We start from the raw sequence: 23,909 nt of genomic DNA, 5'->3' as shown, positions 1-23,909 counted from the left end.
TGGGTTCAATCCCCAGTACCAAATAAAACAAATTAAATAAGTAAGATGGTATCAGTATTAGAAACCCCAAATTAAATAATACTAAATAAATAAATATATTAAAATGTTTAAAATTGCCAAAAGTTTAAATTTCTGCTACAGATACAATAAATGTACCTATAAATGTCAATAAGACCTTAAATTTGAACATATTTATAAGTATATAATTTTATGTGAGTCTACATGATATGCTCCTATTTTGGTCTGTGGCACAATAAAGATATCAGAAATTAAATGAAAATAAGCAATAGATAGCAGAATAAAAATCCAAAACTGTCTATGAACAATTCACTAAAATTTATCAGAATACCTTTAATATGTGTCATGAAAGTTTTAAAAGTGAAATCTCATTATTTTAAAACCATACAAAAATTTACCAAATTAGCATTATCTACCTTAGCAGTTTTTCCTCCCTGAGAATTAAATGCAATAATACAATTTAAAAATATCCTGTATTCTCCCTGGCTCACAACAAATATTTTCCAAAATGGGAAATTGTTCCATTTTTACATACCTTGACGTAGATCACAGGGAGCGTCTGTTTGGCTCTACTATAGTGTCTGGCAACTCTGTATACTGTTTCCGGAACATAGTCCAGCACCAGATTAAGGTAGACCTCATCTTTCTAAAAAGGTTTATTCAAAACGAAAAACAAAACAGATTACAAATTGGCCTTTCTTTAAATACTCAAAGTAAATTCCCTATACATTCACTTGTTCAGATTTTTAAAGAAAAAATTTGTGTGTTCAATTTTAATTAGACAAAATTATTTTAGAAAATAACCAAAACAGTAAAAACAAGTGTACACACCTTAGTAATAATTCCATGTTAAAAACATGGACGTTTCAATAGTGTTAAGATTCCCAATCATATTTAAACTATTATTTTGTTTACCATGATTTTCAAAGATATCGCCAATCACAAAATTTCCTATCTTCTACGCTGAGAATTAATGTCTTCATATCCTACCAGTAAAGCAGTATGGTAGTAAATGAGTACTGAACTGAGAGCTAAGAAAAACAGATTTCTAGCATTAGCTCTGATGGTATTAGTGTGTGCAAGTCAATCACTGTAGGCTTCAGATTCTTCAGCTGTAATTTGATTAGATATTGTTCAAAATGTCTCTAATGTCCAGTTGGATATGGTAGCACATGCCTGTAATTCCAGAAGATTCAGGAGGTTGAGGCAGAAGGATCTCAAGTTCAAGGCCAGCCTCAGCAACTGAATGAGGCATTTAGCAAATTAGGGAGACCGTGTCTCAAAACAAAACAAAACAAAAAAAAAAGAAAAGAAAAAGCAATACTGAATTCAGTTCTGGTACTAAGAAAAAAAAAAAAAGTCTCGAACCTCCACAAAAAAGATTTTATGGTTACTTAATAGTATATAATTAGTAAAATAATCACTTGTGTTCTATAATTAAATGTAACAAAAAGAGTAACTCTTAAGGAAGTGAGTTACCACATAAAGGTCATATGTTTAAATATCCTTTCTTTTAGCAGCACAAAGACACCAACTCAGGATCTGAAGAAGGGATTCCAACCAAATAAGAAAGAGGAACAATCTGTACCCTGTTCATGTAAATGATATCAGTTAGATAAATCAAAGTAGAAAATGAAGCTGAGAATCTATGAGTGGGAAAAACTACAGGTAAACAAACTTCCATAATTTCCAAATATGAAATTATCTTAAGCTACCAAACTGAAGTAGAGAATTAAAATTTTCAGCATTTACTGTATATCACTATCCACTGCAGAGGAATTAAGTGTGCAGGTATAAAACAGGCAATGAAAATTGAGTATGCAAGGAGGACTTCAGGTGGAGTGAAAACAAATCACAATGTGAGGTCAAAGTGAATGGTAGATACAAAGAGGATTCAGATGTCAAAGTTTTCTTTTTTAAAAAACTCATAATAACAGGCTGAGGTTGTGGCTCAGTGGCAGAGCACTTGCCTCACACATGTGAGGCACTGGATTCAATCCTCAGTACCACATAAAAATGAATAAGTCAAAATAAAGATATTGTGTCCATTTATAAGTAAAAACTATTTTTAAAAAAACTCTTAATTACAACTTTTTTATTTTAATAAATCATTTGAGAAAAGTTAATTGTGATATATTTATTAACAACTTGCAGATATGCACAGCATTGGGTTACAATTTATTTCATTTGCTAAACAATCATTCTAAAAGGGAAGAATACAAAGAATAAAAGACTACTGTTGTGTTCAATGGTGGTTTTCTTGTAGTAAGACTATGAACTCTGTCCTTTATAAGTGCATTTACGAGGGGTTGTAAGGGCAAATACCTTCAATAGCTAAATAACAAATGTAAAAGTATAGCCAAACTCTGTAAAGCAGTAAGGGACAGTGGTTGGTCAACCAATGCAAGGCTTAATTAAAAGCATCCCCCCCACCAAAAAAAAAAGAGCAATGTGCTATACCTAGTCAAATAAAACATATTAGGAGATAGATTTTACAGTCAGCATATTATCTAATTTTAACACAGCCAACTAAGATTGACACAAACCTAGAAAAAATGGCTTAAAATGGAAGACTGAAGTTTAAGACTCTAATGGGCTAGAAGAATGAAAGACCAAATTTACAACATTAAATGTAATAGAGCCTTATCAACTTATTATATAGAGGGCTGGGGATGTGGCTCAAACGGTAACGCGCTTGCCTGGCATACACGGGGCGCTGGGTTTGATCCTCAGCACCACATAAAAATAAAGATGTTGTGTCCACCACAAACTAAAAAATAAATATTAAAAAATTCTCTCTCTAAAAAAATAAATAAATACATTTATTATGTAGAATGATAGACCAGACAGAATCAAGATATACACAGCAGTAATCCATTTGCAAAGTAAATGATAGGTGTAAATGACTAGAATGGAAAATGAGTCTCGTTGAGAGATTGTAATGAAAAACATAACACAACAACAGGATATGACAGAAGTACTGTGTTGCAGATTTCAGGCCTCATTTAAAGTACTGATGATATCCCTTTTTAAAGCATATTTTATTCATGGTAGCAGCTCTTAATATTTATACAGTTAGCTATAATCACATCTCCTTGTCTCTTAGATGAATGACTCAATAAATTGTTCTTCATCTTTTTGGGGTAGAGAACTCTTTCAGAATCTAATAAAAGATACAAGCTAGGTCTCACTAAAAAATACATAATCTTTAGTAATGATAGTTGAATAAGGACATATTATAATAGAAGCAGTAGTAATAATAGTAGTAGAAGTATTAGTAATGATAATAATAAAAGACACAATCATTTGAGAAGGGTCACACATCTTTTGTAGACCCAAAGTTTAAAACACTGGTTTGAGTCATTCTATGGGAAGGTCATTTAGCTTCTCTCTGCTTCCATTCCATAGGACTGTTGTGAGGATTAAATGACTAAATAAAAGTAAAGTGTTTAGATTAATGCCCTGGAAAGAATATATTAATTTTTAGCTATCATTACTATTACTTCTACTACTATTATTATTGCTACAATAACTATTTTTACTACGGCTACTATTACAATATTCTCTTATTCAAGCATTATTGCTAAGGTATTTTTCAATGTTACCTTTCTGGTATACTGCTTCTGCAAAAATTCACATTCTACGCTAAATAGAAAAGCATATTATAAGACTCTGATATCAGACTGCCTAGGGTTAACTCCCAACATTTTCATTTATAACTGTATAACTCGGGTAATTTAAATGGTATTTTCTTGGTTTCTTTTTCTATAAAAATTGAGATAACAACAGTAACAATTCTTCACATGGGGTATAAGGAGGTTTAAGTGAGTTACAAAGTACAGGTAAGAGCTCAGGGCAATATCTGATGCACAACCAGTGTGATATATATTTGCTATTGTAAAATGATAAATTAATGTTTAAATGCCAAGTGCTATAAGCACTGGATAAACACTTTTAAATTTGTTCCTTACAAAATCTCTACTATACAGAAGGCAGGGGACAAAATTACAAAAGTAAATATCTTGCCCAGAGTCATAAGGTGCTATCATGTGGCACAACTGGAATGGAAACCCAAATATTTCTAGTTACCAAGTCTTTAAAATGACAGGGTGAAATACAACAAAAAGAAGCTCCCTAAAATGGACATCTCACTCAGCCACTCTGAAATAAATAAAAATGTTTACCTAATATTATAGAAATAACTCTTTTAACTACACCCAGAGCTGAAAAATGCTTATAGACAAAAACAGGTTAGCTACAATTCTAAAATTAAAAATAACCGAAGGGAAATAGAGAATATTACATAGTACAACTTAACAGAATATTACGTAACTAAATATTATGATGTAATAGGGGAAGTTTAGTTAGATCATTAATATTCAGAAAGGTTTTAAGTAGTTAAGAATATATACCTATATAAACATGCACATATGGAATAAGATACATAGATCTTATTCCATAGATTAGGACAGTGACATGAAAAAAAAATATATTTTTTTAAATCAAAAGGGAGTAATAATAAAGGCCCAGAAAGAAAAGAAACTAAGAAACAGAAAAATTCAAGCCAGGTAGGAATCTATAAGGAAATTTGTAGAGGATCACAAATACAAACAAAGTAAGATACATAGAAATCCAAAAAAGAGAGGTACAGAGACCCAGAAAAAGACTGGTGGAGAACCACAGAATATAAATAACCAAGAGAGAAGAGAGCAGAAACTAGAGGCAGAGTTACAGAGGGAAAGGAAATTGGAAAGAAGTGAGTAACAAAGACCAAGAGAAAGAGACAAAACCCACAGACAGCAAAACAGAAATCCAAAAAGGGAGACAGAGACTCAATAGAGAGCAGTGGAGAAAGACTGAAAGAAAATGACAAAAAGGGAAAGAGTTAAAGACGGTACAGAGTATGGCAGATTTCTAAAATTTCCATACACCTTTAGAACTCATCTAACCTAGAACCTACCGGAGCCTTTCATTTCTATAAACCTGAAACAATGAATTCTTGTTCCTTTTGATCTTTGCAATAACCTCAACTCAACCCCTAATGCCTCCTCATGGCCTCATTTAGGCTCATATTCTTATCACTGATCTCCTTCCCAAAGCTTTCCCTTATGCTCTCTGAAATCCAAAAAAGAAACTGCCAGATAATCTCATTTTCTTCACGAAGGGTTCTTTTTACTGTCTTCCCCTAGACAAAAATCTGAATCTCACCCAAGGGTACTGGTTTCCTTATATCATTCTCAAATAAAGTTTGTTCTTATCCCTCAAAAAATTCTAGGAACAGAAGGAAATACTGTCAAACTGTTGACCTTTTATTGTCCTGATCTTAAACAACATCCAGGCTTCTTCCTCCTCCAAACTCCACACACCCTCTCTATCCAACCTTGTCAATGTTAACATAGAACACTGTAAGAAGTCATCCAAGTATGTACTTCCTGGACATCTCTATGTGCACGTCTCATAGGCCATCTCAAACTTAATTATTTCATTCTTCAAAACTTTTCTCATTAATACACAAAGGCAATGCTTATGCTAGAAAAAAATATCTATCAAATATAGGACTACTACATTCAGAAATTAGTAATCTCTAGAGACTTGTAAGAAATTCACAGACTTTTAGATCCCTCCCTAACAGCAGTGGAAACTCATTCCTGAGCTCTCAGAGCTCTCAACCCTAGAGCAGAACCTATCTTCTCCTATGTCTACAATTAGTTCACTAATATATTGAGTAATATGTTAGTTCTATTAGAACAATTCATAAGTGGAGATTATGAGTGGCAAAAAGAAATGATCTTTTTGGTGACTTGGAAAATTATGGGAAGTCTTAAACCTGTGTATTTCCAGACATCTTCAGAAAACTTTTCTTTTTAAAATTATTCTTTTGACAAAGTTTAAGGGAAGAAAGAAAACAGATACAAAATGAAGGCTGAGATATCAAGCTTTACCCTGCTTTCAGATACCCACAGAGCATTTGCAGATCTAGGTAAAGAGTCATTGCTTTAGTGAAGGCAGCCTCTGTAAGTCTCTGTTACAGAATCTTATTACAAGGGACCTATATAATTTGAGTCTGTTAACAAACATAAAATGATTTGTGCTTTGGAAAAACACTTTATTTAAAAAAAAAAAAAGAAAACTTTTATCTTTTTTTTTTAAACAAAGATAATTGTTTTTTACACTATATCCCACCCTTCCTTTTTTTCTTTATTTTAGTGGAGCTATCCCAAACTAAGAGTTATCTGTTTTTCACTTTGGAAATTTTACAATGCTCAAGAAAAAGTTCTAAGATATGTAAAATATTTGAAAGTCTATTTTTTTTTCTACTAGAGGTTCCCTGTCCTTGTTAGCCTCTATTAATCACATTTCTATATCTGTAAGAATGTTTAAGATAAATAGGAAGCTGTAAGCAGTAGCAGGGAGAAAGTCTTGCTCTGAAGTACTCAGATAACAGCTGGTCAATTGTTACCATGAAGGCAGGATTAAGTCTGTGGTAAGGGCTGCCTATGATGGGGGTTTTCCACCTAACCAAAACCAGACGGGTAAGCCATCAGGTATCTTACATTTCAAAGTCTGATATTCTTCCCTTTCTACACTTGAATTTCATAAAAGTTGAATAAGCTAATATTTATAAAGCATTAAAACAGTATGTGGCATACAGGGAGGGCTATACAAATTAAAATTAGCAATCAAGAGAAAATGTTTAGGAACTTTGTAAGGAGGCCTTTGCAAATGAATTTATATGTAATCTAGTGGCTCACAAAAATAAATAACTCTGACCTTTACTTTACTTCCTGGGGTATTATGATGTCTAGCATCTAATAACAAAAAACCATGAGGATGCAAAATATCATTTTAAGAGTGCTGGGAACATAATATATGCTTCATAATCTTATTTGGAAAGGTACAGAAAAACAAAGACTTGCCAAAATAGATAATATGATTAAAGAGAGTAATAGGCAGTAGGTGCATAAACCAAGTAATTGGGTTTAGAAATAAGAGAACTGAAAATATCTATGAGGTTTACAATTCACAATACACAAACAGAGGCACAATTTAAACTTAAAAATGACTAAAGAACAAGTGTTAATAAAGGACATATTTACTAAGTATGGCTGGTCACACATATTAGCTATGACACACAAATTAATACATAATAGATCCACAGACATGGATACCACACCACCTTGCCTTAAAATACATAGGTCTTCTTCTATATCATTGGGTTTATCATGGGAAAAGAAAAGAATTTACAAGAAAATCTATGTACAGTTTAATGGAAAATGATTAATCTACAAACAGTTAAGTAAATTAATATTGGATTAGAAACCAAGAGACATTATGGATCTAAGAACATTACATATTATACGCATAAAATCTTTAGTCCAAAATATCAAGTGAATTTATTCAAGTCATATTTATTTTGCCCCTAAAAACAACAACCACCACCACCAAAAAAAAATCCCTGATTTCCATATTACTTGCCAGGTCCCCCATCCAAAACCAGTAAAGAAAAAAATTTAAGGAAATATTAAAACTGGGGAAAAGGAAGGGCAGAAAGAAAAAGACCAAGGTACAACAGTAGAAACTGGTTTTCTTTGCTTTCTTCTCCACTGATTAAACTGTCAAAAGTTATTACATCTTCTGAGGAGAAAGACCATTGGAGGACCAAGGAAGACGAACATTCACAGCTCAAAGTCTTAACTATCCTTTACTTTCACAAAACTAAGTGTGATCAGAAATAGTGACAATTTATAATAAGCTCTGTAATATAATACTATATCATTTTTCTCTGATCAAAGACCAATTATACTTGCTTTCTAATGTTTAAACCTCATTCTAGTCCTATCAGAGTCCTCCCACTTCCTCTCTTCACCTCTCATCAACTTCCACTTAGCAAAATGACATAATTTTCCTCCTTATAATAAACAGATGAAATGAGGATTCCATAAAAAACATAGAAGTATCAATTAAAAAACTTTCTAGAACTAAAGATAGCTGTTTTTTTTTAAAAAGGAGAAAATTCTTAAAAAATCATTCCCTTTATATTCTTATTAGCATGTTCCTGCTATAACTAATGATATTCAATGACCATTTCTTATGCTCAAAATCACTGGGGCCTATGCTTTGAATGCTTTCATTCAATTAGCGAAACTATTTTGTTAGGGTAAAGATATGGGAAGTATTATTTTTAGAAGAACAACAAGTTTATCACAATATTCAATACATACTACCTACCTTCTCACCACTTGAGTAGAAGAAATAACGCAATCGGACTATGTTACAGTGATCTAGCTTTCTCATGATCTGGAGTTCTCGATTCTGAAAAGAAAACACATGAAAATAATTTTTAAAGGACAACAATTATATATCATAATCACCAAGATGCTCCTGAAATAACATTAAACACCCTAAACAGCAAGCTATGTATGTGCTATTAAAAAATACAGTCTGTACACCAGAACTGAACTGCAAACTATCTGTTACTAGTCCATGAACTATTTGTTACTGCTCAGCAATAAGATACAGAATTGAGGGTGTTTAAAATCTTTTATAGCAATTTGGCAGACTAAGTTTTTATCTATGATTCTGATAATAAGAATTGAGGCCTGTATTCTATATTTTTAAAACTTTTACTTTTCTAACAATTCATTTGTACTATATTTTGCAAAACTATCAGTCTGGTGAATTGGAAATTATAGAAACTGGTACTTTACCACGTGTACCTTGAGAAGCACCAGTTTAGGATTTGTAGGAAATATTTGAAATAAGCTGCTGTTACTTATGTAAATTTTTTTGCAACTATAATAAAAAATAAATCAAACTTTTCAAAAATTGTTTTCTGAGTTATAGTGGGAAAAAAAAAAACTAGGAGTTAACTCCATGAAAGGGGCTCAGGTGCTAAGTTTTTAAAAAAGACATACACAGTCCTGACAGATTTATAGACCACACAAACTTTCTTTGGGAAAGTTCAAAGTTATGCTCACATTGCCTGAAAATAAAATATTAAATAATATGATTTCTTAATATCTTATTCTACTGTAATAAATTAAGTAGATTATTTACAAAGAATATACATTCCAATAATATTCTAATAGCTGTTGAAAATACCAAAATGCCAACTACGTGGCAAGAAAAATAACACTTTATTATTTTTTTTTTTAGTTATTATAGTAATTCAGAAAGTTAAAAAAAAAAAAAAGAGGTATATGCCTGGGAATCTGGAAAGGAAATAGAATTACTGTCACATAAGAGGCCAAGAAAGAGGAAGGTGAGGATGGTTAGGGACCAATAAGCCAAAAAAGCAGAACTACTTTCAGCAGACTGGGCTCTAATCTTTAGAAGACAGGAGCAGAAATAAGTGAATATTTTTTAAATAATCTTGAGAACTGGGTTTATATATGTAGTAACATTTAAAATTCTTAAAACACATCAATCTGTCATTCCATTACTTGTGACAAAATGCATAATTGAAGCAATAAACATATAGTAAGGAGATATAGCTGTCCCTTAGTATTCATAGGGAATTGATTACAAGGAATACACACAGATGGATGGGGGAGACTGTACCAAACTTTGTAGATGCTCAAGTTGTTTGTATAAAATAGAACAATACTTGCATATAACCTACACACATTTTTTGTACACTTTAAATCATCTCTAGATTGCATGATACTTAATACAATATAAATGCTAAGTAAACATATGTTGTAGTGTAGTGTTTAGAGAACACAGACAAGAAAAAAAATCTGTGTATGTTCACTATAAATTCTGCCAATATTTTCAATCTGCAGTTGGTTGAATCCATGTATGTATAACCCACAGATACATAGTATCAAACTGGATAGGAATAGCAAATAAGCATACAAAAAGATGCTCAATATCATTTTCCATCAAGAAATTCCAAGTTAGAACAATGAGATTGTACTACACACCTATTAAAATGTTGTTAATGTCCAAAAATATAAAGGCTAATGAAAATATGAAGCAACATAAACACTCTTCATTGCTAATGGGAATAAGAATTTGCACAGCTACTTTGGAAGATAATTTAACAGTTGCTTACATAAATACATATACTCTTACCATAAAACACAGCAATTGTGCTACTTGGATATTTACCCAAATGTGATGAAAACTTAGGTCAACAACAAAAACTTGCACAGAAATATTTTAAAAAGCTTCACTGATGATTACAAACATTTGGAAGTAACTTATATGATCTTCAAGAGGTAAACAGATAAATAAACTATGATATATCCAAATAATAAAATATTACTCAACACTAAAAAAATGGGCTATCATTCCATGAAAAGTTACACAGGTACATTAAATGCATATTGCTAAGCAATAAAAGTCAATTTGAAGAATCTGAAAAGTACATACAGTATGATTCTAACAATGACCATCTATAAAAGTCAAAACTGTAGCAGTAAAAAGATCAATGATAATTAGGGATTTTGAGGGAAGGCAAGATGAATAGGTAGAGCTCAGGAGATTTTCAGTTCATTGAAACTATTTTGTATACTACTATAACAGTAGATAAATGTCATGATGCATTTACAAAAACAAAACAAAACAAAACAAAACAAACAAACAAAAAACCATAGACTGTACCCTGCAAAGTAAATAACTGTGCAAACTCTAGACTTCAATTAGAACTATGTCAATATTGTTTTAGTGAATGTTAAAAATATACTATACTAAGGAAAGACAATAATAATAAGGGAAACAAGGTCAACAGTAAATGTAGCTTTTGTGAATTTTCTGTACTTTCGACTCATTTTTCTGTCAAACTAAAACTTCCCCCAAAAAAGCCCAAGAATATTTTAATTTGAAAATAAAAAAATTTAATAGGCAATGGGTTTTAATAGACATTAATCTCACGAAGGAGTACAAATGGCTAATAAACACATTTAAAAATGTTCAACATAATTAGCATCAGAAAATGCAAATCAAGATGACAATGAGACATCCCTTTCACATCCACTAGGATAAGTTTAAACAAAAAGTAGATAATAATCATCCAACAACAACTAAAAAATAAATATTTTAAAAAGGATAATAATAAGTGTTTCCAAGGCTAGGGTTGTGGCTCAGTGGCAAAGCGCTTGCCTAGCATGTGTGAGACACTTGGTTCGATTCTCAGCACCACATATAAATAAATTAATAAACAAAATAAAGGTCCATTGACAATTTAAGAAAATAGTTTTTAAAAATAAGTGTTTCCAAAGATATAGAGAAAGTGCAGTGATCATACCCTGCTATGGAATTGTAAAACAGTATAGCTTTGGAAAAGAGATAAAAATTTCAAGATGTCAATCACAGAATCACCATAGGACCCAGAAATTCTACCCCTAGGAATAAACCCAGGACAAATGAAAACAACTGTCCCTACAAAAATCTGTACACAAGTATTCATAGCATCATCTTTATAAAAGCCCCAAAACGTAAACATTCCTAATATTCAGTAGCTGATAGAGAGATAAACAAAACATACCATATCCATGAATTGGAATATTATTCAACCCGGAATAAGAACAACATACTGAGACATGATAAAATAGGTATTAACCTAAAAAACATTACTGTAAGACATAGAAACCAAACATGAAAAATAATATATTGTATGATTTCCTTCATATGAAAAGTCCAGAATGGGCAAGTCCATACATACCAACAAATATTAAGTGAATTTGTGATTTCCAGAGCATAGTGGGAAAAAAAGGATGGGTACTGATGAAAAAAAGGATGGGTATAGGGTTTCTTTTTGAGGTGAGGAAACTATTCTGGAATTCCACAGTAGGTGACAGTTTTACAACTCTGTAACTCAAACCAATTAATTATAAACGTTAAAAAGGTAATTTTACAGTATATGAATTGTATCTGAGTAAAACTGTTATAAAAAAAATATCAAGGCCACCAACAACAAATACAAAGTTTTAGTGAATCTAATAAAAAAGCAACCTTTGGGAGGGAGACAGGGAGGCAAAGGAGAAACAACGGTGAATGATACTGGCCAACTGTTTTAGCCAGCTTTTTCTCTGATATGAGCAGACCAGAACAATTATATAAAAAATTCTATAAAAGAACCTATCAGAACAATTATAGAGGAGGAAAAGTTTATTTGGAGGCTCCAGGTTTCAGAGGTATTGGTCCATAGACAGCCTGCTCCATCCTTGAGGCTCAAGGTGAGGCTGAACATCAAAGCAATAGAATATAGTACCAGGAAGTGGCTCACATGAGGACCAGAAGGGAGGGAGGGAGGGGGAGAGGGAGAGGGGGGGGGAGAGAGAGAGAGAGAGAGAGAGACAGACAGACAGACAGACAGACACTGACTGACTCACTTGCCAGGTACAAAATATATACCCCAAAGGGACGTCCCCAATGACCTACCTCCTCTAACCATACTCTATCAGCCTTCAGTTTCCACTCAGTTAATCCCCTCATAATTCAACCATTTCTCCTCTAATCCTTCTTGCATTGTCTTACACACAAGCTTTTGGGGGACACCTAATATCTAGACACCTAATATCTAGACTTCTGGGGGGCCTTGGCCCCCCAAAAAGCTCATACTCATCTCACAATGGAAAATACATTTAATCCATTTCCAAGAATCACCACAGTCTCAATAAATCCAAGACTGCCCAAAAGTTCAAGTCCAATGTTTCTCTGAGACTCAAGGCAATCTTGCAGTGTGAGCTCCTGGAAAAATCAAAAGCAATTTACAAGTGTTCAATATGTAAAGGTCTACGGTAAACACAGGGCATAAAAAGAAGGGATGGGACCAAAGCAAAAATGAAATCCAGCTGGGCAAACAAGTCCTGTAAGTTTTGTGTCCAGTGTCTGGAGCACATGGCATTGTGATGTTTTCTCCAAATGACATGTGTATTTCCTCCCCTGTGGTCTTGCTGGTTGTAGCTCAAATGCCCTTTCTGTTGGTTTGTCTCTGCTCAATTTCTGAAACTTTCCTAGGACAATGTCCCATATTACTGTCATTTCTTGATTTTTGGGATCTCTTCTGCAGCTAGGGATTCCTCCTCACATCTCCAGGCTTTGTCCTCTCAGGGCCTGTCCACAGGACTCTGACCCTGGGGAACATTTCCTAGCCTCCCAGGCCTTCCTTTGAAATCTTGGTGAAGGCCTCATGACCCCCTAACTCCAGCATCCTTCAATCCTGCACAACCAGAACCACACGGTTGATGGCAAGATCTGCTTGAGCAGTAGCCAAGGCTTGAGGGATCCTGGCTGCAGGAGCCTTTGCATGCCTAGCTGGCTGAACACATTGAAAAAACTTATTAGGGCCCCTTGTGTAAGGGTGCCCCAGTGGTCTCAAATTTTTAGTTTTACTACCTTGTGCCTGAGAAGAGTATAGTTTTGCCAGCTCGTGAGATGTCCTCAAGCCATCTTTCTTATTGTCTCTGGGTAAGGTCTTTAGCATTTCTTTAGTGGTGGTATTGTCTTTAACAATTGCAACTTCCTTTACCCAAGTTTTACTCCCACATTTCAAGTCAAGTTTTTCAAATCTTGGCTCTCTGCTTGGTAATCATCATATGAGCTGCCTTCCTCCACCACACTCTTCCACCATGATGTTCTTCTGCCTCACCTTGAGCCACGAAGAATGGAGCTGGTCTTCCATGGACTTGAGATCTCTGAATCCATGAGCTCCAAATAAACATATCCTCCCCTACAATTGTTCTGGTCAGATCTTTTAGTTACAGCAGTGAAAAAGCTGACTAAAACATCAACTTTAATTGTTGGCATGTATGAATATGTAATAGAGTCCACTGTTATGAACAATTATAATACACAAATAAAAAAGTGGGGGAGGCAAGGCAACTCTTAACTCCTGGTATTAAATAGTGCTTCTGAACGTACCACAGATTTACAGGAACATGGAACAACATAAACACCAAATAACGATAAAGACAAAAAATGGTGAGAAAACTTGAAAAACATATTATACATTTAATCAGGTTTTATTTCTCTTTGTCTCAAGCCATTTAAGCCAGTGAAAACAAAGAGCACACTCGGGACCACAAGCATCATATCTCCAATTGTTCCCCTCTGGAATAGTGAAAGCAATAAAATTAAATATAAGTTAAACTGAAATATCAACAGAATCCTTCCAAACCAGCCACTATAAAGTCCCTGAAAATTCAATTAAGTTTATTTTTAATATACATACGTGTGTGTAAAAAATTTTTACTTATCACCCTACCTAGTCACTTTCTAAAGTATAAAAGTACCATAAAGTCTGTACCTCCCATGATTCTTGCATAGGCAGAATTAACATTGTCAAAATGACCATACTATCATAAGCACTATACATATTCAATGCAATTCCTACTAAAATTCCATTGATGTTCTTTATAGAAATAGCAATCCTTAGCAAGCAATACAAAGCAGGAGGCATCACGATACCCGGCCTTAAATTATACTACAGAGCTACAGTAACAAAAACAGCATGGTATTGGCAGCAAAACAAACATGAAGACTAATGGAACAGAAGACAGAGACAAACCCACATGAATATAGTTATCTCATTCTAGACAAAGGTACCAAAAACATACATTGGAGAAAAGATAGCCTCTTCAACAAATAGTGCTGGGAAAACAGGAAATCCATATACAGTAGAATAAAATTTAACCTCTATCTCTCACCCTGTACAAAAATCAACTCAATGGATCAAAAACCCAGGTATTAGACCAGAAACACCGTACATAATAGAAGAAAATGTAGGCCTCACACTCCAACAAGACTCTAACAAGACTCAACAAGACTCTAACAGTGCAAGAAATAAAATTTTAAAAAATCAATAAATGGGATGAGATCAAACTAAAGAGCTTCTTCACAGCAAAAGAAGCAAGCATGAAGACAGAGCCTACAGAATGGGAAAAAATCTTTGCTACCTTCAACTCAGATAAGACATTAATTTCTAGGATACACAAAGAACTCAAGAAAACTCAACACCAAAAAATAAACAACCCAATGTACATACATGAAAATGCCTAAGTGAACACCACTATTGGGTACACCCACAAGAATGATATCCTAATTAGAATAAGATATATTCCATGTTTGTATAATTTTATCCAAATGAATTCTATTGTCATGTATAAGAAACCAATTTTTAAAAAGTGATCCAGGCTAAGACACTTCAGAATCATAATTTTGTCTTATATTTGCTTTTAACAGCCTTTGTATAAAGCCAACTTTTGAATATCCTGAATTATTCTTCTCTAATATCTCTGCAATGAGTAATTAATGGAATAGATATAAATAACTTTTAATATTATATGGAACTGTGTTAATACATGCCAGAATTCACTCACTACCATGTTGTATCTAAGTTTACCTGGGCAAGTTATCTAATTATTATGGAGGTCACTTCTCTCATCTAACGTGTGGGATTAGCATCCTTACCTTACGTATAATTTTGTGAGGATTAGATCATGCTATAGATGTAATGCCTAATACAGTGCCTGGAATATAGTACGTATTTAATAAATAATAATTATTATATGGAATATTTTTTAAAAGTCTGTATTCTTAAGAAACTTGTGGTGACTATGAAAATTTGCCTCTCATATTCCCCGCTGCAAAGACCAATGGTGGCAGCTACTAAGCTCTCAAGCCCATTCTCTTGCTGGGGTAAATTAAAGCTTCCTATGAGGTATTCCCAGCCAATGACTGAGCACGGCAGGCATACTCAGTGGAAGTTCTTTTCCTGGGAGATGTTGTACTCCTCTGAGAGGACAACTTGGGTTTGAGGACTCCCATCAGCTTTGTTATTACTTTCTTAGAGTTATACTACAGTGTAAGACTTCTCCTATTCAATCTGCAGGTCTTCTTCCCTTTTATTTCTAGCTGGATTTTAGCTTTCATTTGATAACTGTAAGTCTCCATGAGCCAAACAACACTGCTACACAAGACATAAAGATATTATAACTATTTCTGTCAAGTTCTGTCACTTTTATGGAGTAAGACAAATTGATACCAGAGTTCATACAGAATAATAATCAAAAATAGGTAGGAAAATATGAAAGGAAAAGCTAGAAGGGCAGATTAATCCTACCAAGTGTTAAAATATTATGAAGCCTCTATAATTAAATTAATGTAGTAGCTTCACAGGATTATGCAAATACCCTGGTGGGGCAGAATTGAAGGTCCAATAACAGACCCAGAAGGAAATTTAGCATATAATAACAGGAACATCTCAAAACACTGGAACAAAGATACACTTTCTAATAAATGTACTCAGCTGGTTAATTATTTAGAGAAGATAAAATTAAATCAGTAACTCATACCATGCATAGAAATAAACTCCAAATGGATCAAGAATATAAATGTGAAAAATGTAGTTAAAAAAAAAAAAAGGATAAAGTTCTCATTAACCTGAGCATAGAGGAAACGCTTTCTAATCATAACACGAAAGCAAACAAGATTAAAGAATAATAAATTCAATAGTATAGGAGGAAGAAGAAGGAACTGTCACCTAGCCAAAAATAAAAAAATAACCACACACAAAAGTTCATTATTTCAGAATAATGAATTCATGGGGTAGATATGATAAAACCAAAAGCCACTTTAAACGTAGGCAAGAGAGAGGAGACAGAGAATTCACATGCACTCACAAAAAACAAATAAAATGGATCTTGAACAGATGGAAAAAACTGCTCAATTGTAATCAAAATAAGAAGATTGTAAATTAAAACTATAAGATACCATCTCACCTATCAGATTAGCAACTGGCTAAAACTGAAAATGTAAAGGTACTTCTGTAGGCAAAGTTAAGTGATATAGTCATATATTACTGAAGAGAATTTAGTTTCGAGTCAACAGTCCCATTTCTATTGCTTTACTCTGACTTATCTGTAATATAAAAGTACATTACACAATATTATTCACAGCAATCCTCTTTTAGATCACAATATACTATTAGCAACTTAAACATCAACAAATAGAATAGTTGGCTCAATTATCTAGTTGTGAAAAGAATGACAAAAAGTTTCTTAATAATATACAATGTTTGCCAGCAAATACAGTTAAGAGAAAAAAATGAAATATAAAAGAGCATCTCAATTGTGCTACCTTTTATGTAAGAAACCAAGAAAATTATACATATCTGTTCATTTGTGTGAAAGAAACTCAGAAAAAGTAAATCAGAACATAATGTGAGACTGGCTATCCACAGGGCATGAGTATAAAACAGAACATAAGAAACAGTCCTGACTTCTGGAAATTTGGAAATATGTTAGTGATTCACAGAGCAAAAACATAAATAATTTTTGAAAATAAAAAAATGATGGTAAAATACTGAGAGATACATACAGAAAAGGATAGACCAAACTACTCTAAAGGAATGACTTAGGTTGGAAATGTGGCTCAAGTGGTATCGTGCTCGCCTGGCATGCGTGAGGCACTGGGTTCGATCCCCAGCACCACATAAAAATAAAATAAAGATATTGTGTCCACCTAAAAAAACTAAAAAGCAAATGTTTTAAAAAAGGAATGACTTAACTATGCTAAAGAACAAAAACTTGTTTTTGAAAAGCAAGAAAAAAAAAACCTAAATATTTTCTGAACAGTATACATGAGTCATATACCGTTTAGGCCAAAAGGAAAAAAAAAAAACAAACAAATACTGAACTCTTAATAGTCCAGGGGTATGAGTTAGTAGTTCTAATTTGTGAATTCTAGGACTGAGCAAACAACTAAACATACTGTAGATAACAAGTTTCAGGTGAATATGCTGTGCTCCATTCCATCCTGAGGTAGGTTGGTCCTGGAGAAATGCAAGACATAAGTATGTCTGACCACTGGGGTTTGGAGGAACAGAGTTCAGCCTCCTTGAGCACAATAGAGGACATCCAGCCTCAACAGAATCGCCATTTTTTTTCCCATTACATATGATCTTGACTTCCATCAGGTATGGCAGTTTTTGCAGAATTCTTTCCTATGGGCACTATATTTTGCTTTGTAACTAATACGTATTCTGTAGGGAAACACTTTTTAGACTATGTAAATGAATACCCATATTTCATCAAAAATTTACAACTAGTTTTAGTATGCATTGTTTTTGAGTCTTTTCTGAATCAGTTATTAAAATATATGCCGGCAAATGACATTTTTAGAACCAAATGGTATTATAAATAAAGAGGGAAGTTAGAGTAAACTATAATGTTGCTCTGAAATTTCAAGTATGAACTTTAAAAAAAGAAATACAGAAAAAGATATGTATATATACATATACACATGCATGTATGTATATATGCAAGCACACCCACACACATCTGTTTTATCTAGTTCTACTAGCTAAGAGGACCTTGACCCAGTTTGAAGGAGCTTTCACTGGCCAAATTTGAGGCAAGTTAATTATCAAAATAAGTGATTAAAGTTTAAAATTCATTTAATAAAAGTCAATGAATCCATACCATATGTACAAATAAGAGGAAAAATAAGAGGAGAAGGAAAAAGGTCTTCCATCCTTGTAGTAGAATCTCAAATAAATATTTTTTTTAAAAGAGAGAGAGAGAGAGAGAATGAGAATTTTTTAATATTTATTTTTTAGTTCTCGGCGGACACAACATCTTTGTTTGTATGTGGTGCTGAGGATCGAACCCGGGCCGCACACATGCCAGGCGAGCGCGCTACCGCTTGAGCCACATCCCCAGCCCTAAAATAAATAATTTGAAAAATACTATTTGCCAGCATATATTTTAATGACTGATTCAAAGAAGACTCAAAAACAATGCATACTAAAACTAGTTGGAAAATTTTGAAGAAAAATAGGTATTCATTTACAGAGTCAAGTGTTTCCCTACATGAAGCTAAGGCTTCAGCACTCTCAGCTCTGACCTCTGTTGGTCTTTTGTTATTTCAGCTATCATGATGAAGGCATCTGCAAAGTTGTTGCCATGCCTGGGAACTTGGACCTTTCTGAGTTGAAACCTTAAGAATTGCTTCTATGCCTTTTTGTCTCTGCTCTGTCATGCCATTCAGCTTACAATAAGGAGGAAATAACAAGTAAGTCCACTTATGGACAAACCTTCTCCTAATAACAGGGTTATTTTAGAATTTAATCATTAAGGAAAAGGTTTGAGAGCAGGTGTCTCCAAGAAATGATGAGACTCAGTTTTGGATTCTGGTAAATTAATAGGGTTGTCTCCAAGTTCATGAGATAGTGTAACTAAACTTTACAAATGAGCTCTTGTCTTTTAACTTATCAAACTCTTCAAGAAGAGAATTGAGTGTAACTATTGTCAATATATGATCACACTTCTACCTTTGTCTTAGAAATAATGGACAAAGGGAAAGAATGTTAATTTATAAGTAAAAACTTTATAAAATATTAGGGTTTAATTTGTTGTATATAGCTAAGGAGGAACGCTTGGAGATATTTTGAATTAAAATTTAAAGAAGCTGGGGCTGGGGTTGTGACCCAGGAGTAGAGCGCTCGCCTAGCACGGATGAGGCCCTGGGTTCCATCCTCAGCACCATATAAATATAAAATGAAGATATTGTGTCCACCTAAAAAACTAAAAATTAAATATTAAAAAAAATTTAAAGAAGCTATAGTTAGAGAAAAGATCTTTCCTGTAGATGAAACAAAATATCACAAATTCCAAACAGACTTGATCCTCACTTGTGTTTTACTTGTCCTAAAATACTCTGTCCAGAAATGCAAAACTATAATTAATAAATTATTTTCCCACTGTGGAAACTGTTAATGACATTAGACAAACCCCAAAACTATCCTAAGGTGATCTTTTTGTTTAGAAAAATATTCAAGACTTTATTTTTTAAAAACTTCTAAACTTCTGATAATTTTACAACTCTAGAGGCCCACCTAGAAAACAACAAACTAGTAAAATGACAAATGGCACATGTAAATTTTAATAAAATATCCATTTCTAAACACTTAAGGTGAAGGACAGGAAGAAACCACCAAAGTAGCTTTTTGAGTCCCAGCCCTGGGAAGATGCCACAGCTAGGAGGTGCACAAAGCCTACCTTCATGACTGACCTAAAGGTTTCTCTTTGTGCACACTTTATTTTACAAAATTAAGTGTCCCTAAAACCCAAAGGTACAAGCAATTCCACATAGGGGGCTGGGTGGGGGGCGAGAACAAACCCTGGAAGCTTTTTGTTCAGTGGGTTATAGAGACTGATATTACATATTTAGAGAATAAAACTTATAGGAGGTGCTGGGGTTGTGGTTCAGTGGTAGAGCGCTCACCTCGCACATGCGAGACCCTGGGTTCGATCCTCAGCACCATATACAAAAATAAACAAATGAAATAAAGGTGTTGTGTCCAACTACAACTAAAAAATAAATACAAAAAAAAAAAAACTTATAGGAGACTTCAGCAGTATTTTCAATGTGGAGTCTGATGAAAATCTGTAATACCTTTGGGCTTTTAAAGGCCTCATCACATCTACACTCAACGCATTCAATTCCTGTTTCTTTTAACTCAAAATAATTGATGTCAAAGAAATGGTAGCACTTTGCTCACCTCATGATGCTACCCAAAATGCTCTGTTCCCTAAGATGCTCTAGAGCTTGGTATTAACACCTATGGGGTTGAGAGGAAAGGAGCTTTTGTCATCATTTTCCCAAAGGTTCTCATATTTCTCTGTAGAAACCCTGAATCGCCAAAGGCAGTTGAATTGATACGTTCAAAGTTAGGATAAAATTTCTGAACTAGCAAGACTGTCCTTCCTATTGGGGGAAGAAATGGAGGCCTTCCCAGATACCTTGGTCCCTTCCAGTGTTCTAACAAAATACCTTATACTGGGTAATTTATTAACAATAGAACTCAGTTTCCCACTCCTCTGGAGACTGGCAAGTCCAAGGTCAAAGCATCTTGTTGCTGTATCCTCACAGGATGGGAGGAGAAGAAAGGGTGAAGGAACCTTGCATATGCTGGAGAAGCAATCTTAAGGTAAACATCCCATCTCTGGGGTTGGAGACTCATAGTCCAACCTTCCCCAAGGCCCACCTCTCAATACTGTTACACTGAAGTGTCACCAGGAATTTTGGAGAGAGATACACAATCAAACCACAGCATCTGATAAACATGAACCCAAGTAGTCTGTCTCCACTAGATGTGCCCTCTGTGAGGGGAGTCCTTCTGATTGAACTGAAGGACATTAGATCTGGAACTCAGAACTCTATGAAAACAGAAAGATTTTCGGTAAACAAAATTCATTACATATATAAAAGCTAGTGTTACTTTTGCTTTCTACTGTATATAATAGAGTAATGCAGAAAAAAACACATTTTTTAATTCTATGGTACTGAACAAGTTATGTGTACGCATGTAACATTGTGACATCAGTATCTGAATAAGTAGGGATGGAGAGGCACAGCAGCAGCATTCTCTATACTACTGAAGTTACCCTGCTATAGATTTGCATCAGGATGGTAATCCTTTCTCACATTAAATGGGAACCACAAAGAAATATCTATAGGACATAACCAAAAGGAGAGGTAAGGGACTTAATATTCTTCACTAAAAAAAATAAAATAAAATAAAATCAACCAAATAGGAGAGGTAATTAGATCATAATAATGACATTTCCGGAAGGGGGAAAAAAGGCCTTATTCCTAGGTGTGCAATTATAGCCTATACATATCTTCTGGGGGAAATAATTTAATCCATAATACTCTCTAGTCATATCTTTCTTAGAGTTTTTATCAGTGGGTGTTGAATTTTGTCATATGATTTTTCTATATCAATCCATATAATCACTATGACTTCCTTGGCTTGCAAATAAAAAACTTCAGCCCTGAAGACAGAACTTTAGGCCTTAAAGACAGGGTATATAAACTTGAACATTCAGAATGTAATAAAAAAATAAATAAATAAAAGACCGTGATCAGAATATACAGGAACTCTGGGACAACATCAACAGAACAAGTCTAGTTGGCATAAAAGAGAACAAAGAGATATAGACTAAAGGCATTAAGAACATTTTCACTGAAATAATAAACAGAAAACTTTCCCCATATCAGATAGACATCCATATGGAGAAAGGATGTAGGCCCTCACACTGACAAGATTGCAACAGAATCTCTCTCCAAGACACATCATAATCAAAACGCCTAACCTAGAAAATAAGGAAAGAATAGTAAAAATTCTGAAAGAAAAACATCAGATCACATTTAGAGGCAAGCTAGTAAGACTCACTTCATACTTCTCAACTCAGACACTAAAACCCAGAGCCTGGAATGCGATAGTCCAAGTTCTAAAAAAAAATAACTGCTGGCCATGATGGCTATACCCAACAAAACTCTTTTTCACATTCAGTAGGGAAGTCAAAGCTTTCCATGACAAGATAAACTAAAAGAATTCATGACCAGCAAGCTAGCACTACAAAGAATATTCAAAGATAAACTGCACATAGAAGAACAGAAAACAAATCCCTAAGCTCTCAAATAGATGAAGAGGAATAAAAATATAATCAACTAAATGAGATTCAAGACAATATAATAATAAAAAATGGCAGGATACCATAATACATATCCATAACAACACTGAATATAAATGGTCTCACTTCCCCAATTAAAAGAGATTAGCAGAATGGATCAAAAAACAAGATCTAACTATATGCTGTTTCTAAGAGACTTATAGTTAAAGATACTCACGGGCTAAAGGTAAAAGAATAGAAAGAAATAGTTTATGCAAATGGAGTCCAAAAACAAACAGAAGTAGCTATTCTCGTAGCTGACAAAGCAAATTTCAAGCAAAAATTTATCAGAATTAACAAAGGCCACTACATCCTGGTAAAGGGAACAACAGCAAATATATATTCCACAGATGTCAGTATACCCAATTACATTTTTAAAGCAAAATATTCCATGACATTAAATCTCAGACACCAATACAATAATACTGGGTGATTTCAACATATCCTTATCATTAATAGACAGGCCATCAAAACATAAAATCAAAGATATTTCCAACCTAAATAATATTATAAATCAAACTGTCCCAAAAAACATCTACATTATATTTCACCCCAAACCAGCTGAATTTACCTTCTTCTCAGCAGCTCATAGAACCTTTTCAAAACTGACCACATTCTAGGTCAAAATGTAAGTCTTAGCAAATATTGAAAAAAAAAAAAAAAAAAACCTGATATAGTACCATGCATCCTATCAGATCATAATGGAATAAAAATAGAAATAAACAGCAAGAAACATAATAGAAACTACATAAACACATGGAGATTGAACAATGCTCTTTTAAATAAAGACTGGATCATAGAAGAAATCAAGAAATTCTTAGAAACAAACAATGACAGAAATACCACAGACAAAAATCTCTGGGACAGTATGAAAGCAATTCTAAGGGGAAAATATATAACACTCAGTGCCTACTCTAAAAAAAAGTATAGAGTGATTCCCCCAAACATAAAATAAGCTTATGCTCCACCTTGAGGCCTTAGAGAAGGAATAGCAAACTAATTCCAAAATCAGTATAAGACAGAAATAATAAAGATCAAAGCCAAAATTAATGAAAGAGAATAAAAATTACAATACACAGGGATCAACATCAAAAAGGATTGGTTCTGTGAAAAGATAAATAAGATTGATAAACCCTCAGCCCAAAACAAGCAAAAGAAAGAAAACTCAAATCAACAAAATTAGAGATGAAAAAGAAGATGTCACCACAGAGATTTCTTTAGTCTAGATGATTATTAAGGAACTAATCTGAAAATCTGTACTCCAATAAATTGGAAAACCTTGATGTTGACAAAATTTCTAAACACATATGACTTGCCCAAATTGAACCAAGAAGACAGAGAAAATCTTAACACACCAATAACAAGTAATGAAATTGAAACAGGAATTAAAATCTTTTCCCAAAAAAATGGACCAGATGGATTCTT

General features: G+C 33.7%; 1 protein-coding gene across 2 annotated transcripts in view; it reads right to left on the bottom strand.

The window, feature by feature from the left end:
• Window positions 1–23,909, bottom strand: part of Gsk3b (glycogen synthase kinase 3 beta) — a 157,370-nt gene that overhangs the window by 63,987 nt on the left and 69,474 nt on the right. For both annotated transcript variants that reach the window (XM_076866971.2, XM_076866972.2), the window contains exons 3-4: window positions 8,248–8,331; window positions 554–664 (exon numbers count right to left, since the gene is read on the bottom strand). In XM_076866971.2, the coding sequence (XP_076723086.1) occupies window positions 554–664; window positions 8,248–8,331 (195 nt within the window). The remainder of the gene's footprint in view (window positions 1–553; window positions 665–8,247; window positions 8,332–23,909) is intronic.

Source organism: Callospermophilus lateralis, chromosome 10 (genome assembly GCF_048772815.1).
Source record: "Callospermophilus lateralis isolate mCalLat2 chromosome 10, mCalLat2.hap1, whole genome shotgun sequence".
In the NCBI taxonomy this organism is placed as follows: domain Eukaryota; kingdom Metazoa; phylum Chordata; class Mammalia; order Rodentia; family Sciuridae; genus Callospermophilus; species Callospermophilus lateralis.
The sequence above is the reverse complement of the archived record's forward strand: the minus strand, read 5'-3'. Positions and strand labels throughout refer to the sequence as shown.